The sequence below is a fragment of the Alligator sinensis genome, unplaced genomic scaffold (assembly GCF_000455745.1).
Source record: "Alligator sinensis unplaced genomic scaffold, ASM45574v1 scaffold557_1, whole genome shotgun sequence".
NCBI lineage: Eukaryota > Metazoa > Chordata > Crocodylia > Alligatoridae > Alligator > Alligator sinensis.
The window spans coordinates 650266-654878 of record NW_005842349.1 but is presented as its reverse complement, the minus strand read 5'-3'; the positions used below and the strand labels follow the sequence as shown (position 1 = coordinate 654878).

General features: G+C 43.5%; 1 protein-coding gene across 1 annotated transcript in view; it reads left to right on the top strand.

The window, feature by feature from the left end:
• LOC102376217 (putative lysosomal acid lipase/cholesteryl ester hydrolase) overlaps positions 1–3705 on the top strand; it is a 17131-nt gene extending 13426 nt beyond the window's left edge. Inside the window, exons 8-9 of the mRNA XM_006029006.3 lie at positions 1451–1516; positions 2641–3705. Of these exons, the coding sequence (XP_006029068.1) occupies positions 1451–1516; positions 2641–2874 (300 nt within the window). The 3' untranslated portion in view covers positions 2875–3705. The remainder of the gene's footprint in view (positions 1–1450; positions 1517–2640) is intronic.
• Positions 3706–4613: the final 908 nt, after the last annotated feature.

The window sequence follows — 4613 nt, the reverse complement described above, 5'->3', positions numbered from 1 at the left end:
CCCTGGCAGGATGCAGGGTAGTGTGGGTCAGCAGTGAAAAGCAGCAGCAGTGCTAAGCAGGCTGTGGCTTGGGAGTGAGGCAGACAGACAGAGACAGGCACACAGACAGCACCCAGTCGATAAGTGGAGGGAAAGGGGTGGGGGGAGAGGGAAGGCGTGGGAGGGGGGAGATCAAGGTCCCTGTGGGGACAGAGAGAGTGGGGCAGGATCAGGGGCAGGGGTGAATGGGGCCCCAGGGCTGGGGCAGGTTGTCCAGAGGCACGGGAGGGAGGGTGCAGCTTCCCGCAGCAGCATGCAACCCCAGGGGGAGACATGGAGGTATGTGCCCCCCATGGGACAGAGGCGGGCTGCTCGCAGTGGACTGGGGTTCTGCACCCTGCTGCCTTTCCCCAGGAGCTCAGCCGCACAATGCCATTTCCACCTGCTGGGCGAGCAGGGGTCATGGTGCGTGATGGCCATGCGGCATATCCCCTGTCCGCCTGGTGGCAGGAGGTGCACCGGGCTTACATGGCTGAGCTCCTGGGGCAAGGCAGCAGGGTGCAGAGCCTCAGCCTGCAGTGGGCAGCCTGCCTCTGCCCCATGGGGGGCACTTGCCCTCATGTCTCCTCTGCGGGGGTGCTGCTGCGCGAAGCCCCCCACCATGCCTCTGGATGACCTGCCCTGGCCCCAGGGCCCCATTCACCCTTACCCCTGCTCCTGCCCCACTCCCACCCTCACTTCAGGGGCCTTGATCTCTAAAGTGATTCTAAAAACATCAAGTATAATGTTTTCAGGGCCTTGTTACATGGCAAGTCTGGGCAGCTCCTGTAGCTTTTAACCCCTGGATTGTCAGTACATTAACACCTTAAAGTAGTTTTAAGTACTTGTTATGCAGCTCAAAGTTACATCACTCCAGGGCAGGATCCTCTCTGATCCATTAAGGTGTTGCCAGTCCTCACAGACCTGCCACTCAAGTTGAAGTCCTTCAGTGTCCCAGGATCTCTTGCACCCTGCCAGTAGAACAGGGATCAATGCCTGTCCTGGCTCACCAGCCCTCTAGTAGCAACTCACAGCTCCAGCTCCTAGTCAGGCCCCTGCTCACCAAGCCTCTAGTGGCAAGTCCGAGCTGTGCAGGTTGGGGACAGTCAGAGGGAGGGTGTGACTGCTCCAAACTTTAAACTAGCACTAAAACCGATCAACATTTGCAGCTCACAGCAGAAGCTGTAACAAGACTCTCAGATTCTACACCCAAAAATGCTGTTGTAATCACAAAGGGCACCAACCTGATTTTAAAGAAGGAAGGTTTCCTACTGTCTTCAGTGAGGTCAAAGTTTCACTCAAAATATCTAAGTCAAGTCCTACATCTGTTTCAAAGCATCATGAAGCAATCACATTACAGAAGAAGGCACACTAACACCCAAAGGCCTGTGGAAAATTCTGTGTATAATTTTATACTTTTCTCCCTTTTTAGGGACAAAAATCAGGAGAATTCAGATACTTTGACTATGGTGAGAGAAACCAGGCTCATTACCACCAGGTATGGAAAAACGATTTCTTATTGAGAATGAAATGGTCTTTTAAAAATAATAATGATTTTTAAAAAGAATATAAAGAGTATTTCTATACACAAGGACAAGTCACCCTGCAGGCTGCTATCCTGCACATTGATGTCTGGAGCCTAAAACCTCTAATCTGAGTCTGCTTCATGCTATCGACCTATGCATTTCAGTTTGAAACTACTGCCCAATTTGACATGTCTGTGCTCTAGAGTCTGCTGGGTGCCATAGGGATAAGTACAGTCAGAGCTGTGTCAAGAATCTTGCATGATATATTATGTTTGAATACTGTATTCTCTGCCTTAGCTCTATAAAGTAAGAGCTGCAGGAAGGAAGATGCTGCTAGAACAGTTAGCACTTTGACAGGGGGGAGGGGAAAACTAAGCCACATATTGTGGAGATCACGGAAGAGGAACATACAGCAGTGATGCATATTCAGAGGAGCTTTCAAGAAGGGAACCAGGTACATGAGATTAGGTTTAAGATATTTAGTTTACCTAAAGCTTAGGGCTGCTGCATTCTAGGGACTTTTCCTATAGCTAGACACAACTATCATATTTCCTTTCTTTTTTCTGGTCCTATCTTTAAAAATGTGATTGATATAATTAGTCTAAAAACTCTAAAACACTGAAAATATACAACATGTGTAAGATTTACATGAAAATAATATCTCCCAAGCACAAGAAGCATAGGGTCAGATATTTGAACAGGATTTTGGCTGGCCAAAGGAAGTAAACCTTTTAAGAGTGAATCTAATTTAATAAACTTTCAAAAAGATTAAGGCAGCTTTTCAGTTATAGAGCTAAGGCAGAAAAAACAGGTATAACAAATATAACATGCTATGCAACATTCTTTCCTCCTTACGTGCCAACTCTAGCAGGGAAGCTAGCTGACGGATGCTTCGTATTTCTAGCTAATCAACAGACAGCAGGGTGCTACATTAGAAAAAGAATCAGACACCCATTAAAGGGACCCTGAACCATAGATCACAGTTTGGGAAGCACTTCTATAAAACCAAGGAGGCATGTAGGAAACAGCAGTCAAATATTTAACTAATATGTTTGTTTAAAAATTACAAAAGCTGCTCAGACATGCATTTTTTCAGATGACTCCTCCTCACTACATGATAGAAGAAATGGCTGTACCAACTGCAGCCTGGTCTGGTGGAGCGGACTGGGTTGCAGACAAACAGGATGTTGACGAGTTGCTCCCTCGGATAAGTAACCTAGTTTGCCACAACCATGTTCCTCACTGGAACCACTGGGATTTCATTTGGGGTCTTGATGCACCTAAACATGTGTATTGTAAAATGACTGAGCTGATGAGAAAGCGTCCATAAAAACATACAGAAGTGTTTGGGGACTAAGAACTTCATTTACTTGTATTAGAATCTGTCCTCTTTGTTTGGCAATGGAGTGCATTTCTAGTTGTAATTTCTGTATATTTTTAAAAGCCAACCCTGGAGGTTATACATAAGGAAATGTATTTTGACTAAATTGACTTTATGGGGGTTTTTTTTTAATTTTGTGAGGGCCACTTTTTTCTCACCTTCCTGATGTAATTCAGAGGCAGATTCTATCATGTAGAAAGCTGAATTATATTTCTCAAAGAAAACACATATACAACAAAAAATATAATCTAGTTCCTATGAAAGGTTCTTAATATAAGTATAAAACAAATAAACATATATTTTTCCTCTATTATTTGTAGTATTTGATTTTAAAGACATTTTATCCACATACATGACCATACAATATTCTGAGGATCAGAATAGCCCTCCTGATGTTTCCAGAAACAGTCATCTTCAGAAAGACACCACAAAAGTCTGCTTAATTTGACAGATGACTTGTCAGGTGTTGGTAACATTTGATTCTTTCATTTGCTAATGATTCCAACATTTCCCTAATTACATTTTAGATTAGTAGTGAATTGATATTGAAATATCTATTATTAAATATACATGACTGAAAGTATTTGTTGCTTCTTACATTTTAACTGTTGTAATGGCAAGTTCCTGGTAAGGTTCTAGATTATGTGTTAAAAGCACAGTGATTTTTTTAATGTATGTAGGGACAGGTTTATTACTAACTGTGATGCCCAGATGCAAAAGGGGATGGCAGGGGAAAACATCAGTTTTCTGGAAAAATACAAAACAGAATACCATACAAAGAAGGACCAGTTTACTGTTTTCCTCAGTATGTTCAGGTAACTAAATTACCCAATCTGTTTTATAGAATAAGGTTAAAAGTATATTGCTGTGATTATAAATATTAAATAGCAAAGTTGGTAATCTAATAAATACTTTCCATTGTATTTTGCTGTTTTACTTACTATTTTATTTTCTGTTATGGATATAGTCATTCAAGACCACATGGTATAGTTTTAAAATTTTAATGTGCAGCTCTTTCTGTCCAACTCTTGCACTTCTTGTAAATGACAAAATACAGAGGGCAGAAACCCCTTAAGCAAATTTCTTCTTGCATTTTTAATACTATAACTTGATATTCTCACATCCTCAGAGCCACATACTGCTGGGATTTCAGAATGCCAGGTGGCAGCACCTGGGGCTGTGCACAGGCCACCTGAAAGGGCCTTGGCACACAATAAATTTATGCTGCTCCAAATTTGTGGAATTTAGTGCTGTAGCAAAGTTGGGATGTAACAGGAACAAGTTTATGTTCATGTTCCCAGTAAGTCTGAGCAGGTATTGTTCATGCTCCAGCACTACTACAGGGATGCTTAGCAGCCTGCCTTGCTGCAGGGATTCCCCCAATTCTGTTGATTTCTGAGAACAGCACAGAGGAAAGCACCAACTGCTTGCCTGGCTGACACTGCCCGCAACCTGCCCCCATCAGCTCATGGGAAAAGCTGAAGTTCAGGGTCCCAGAAGACTCATAGGGGAAACTGAGTTATGGTGAGGCTGGAGGATTCATGGGGAGGGGAGAATGAGGTTTGCAGGGCTCACAAGCTCATAGAAGAAACTGAAGCTCCTGGCTTCCTCTTGTAACAAGCAGCTGCAGTCACCACATTCTTCCTCCCCTCAAACTGTCCCTTCACAATCTTCTGTCTCAGCCCTCT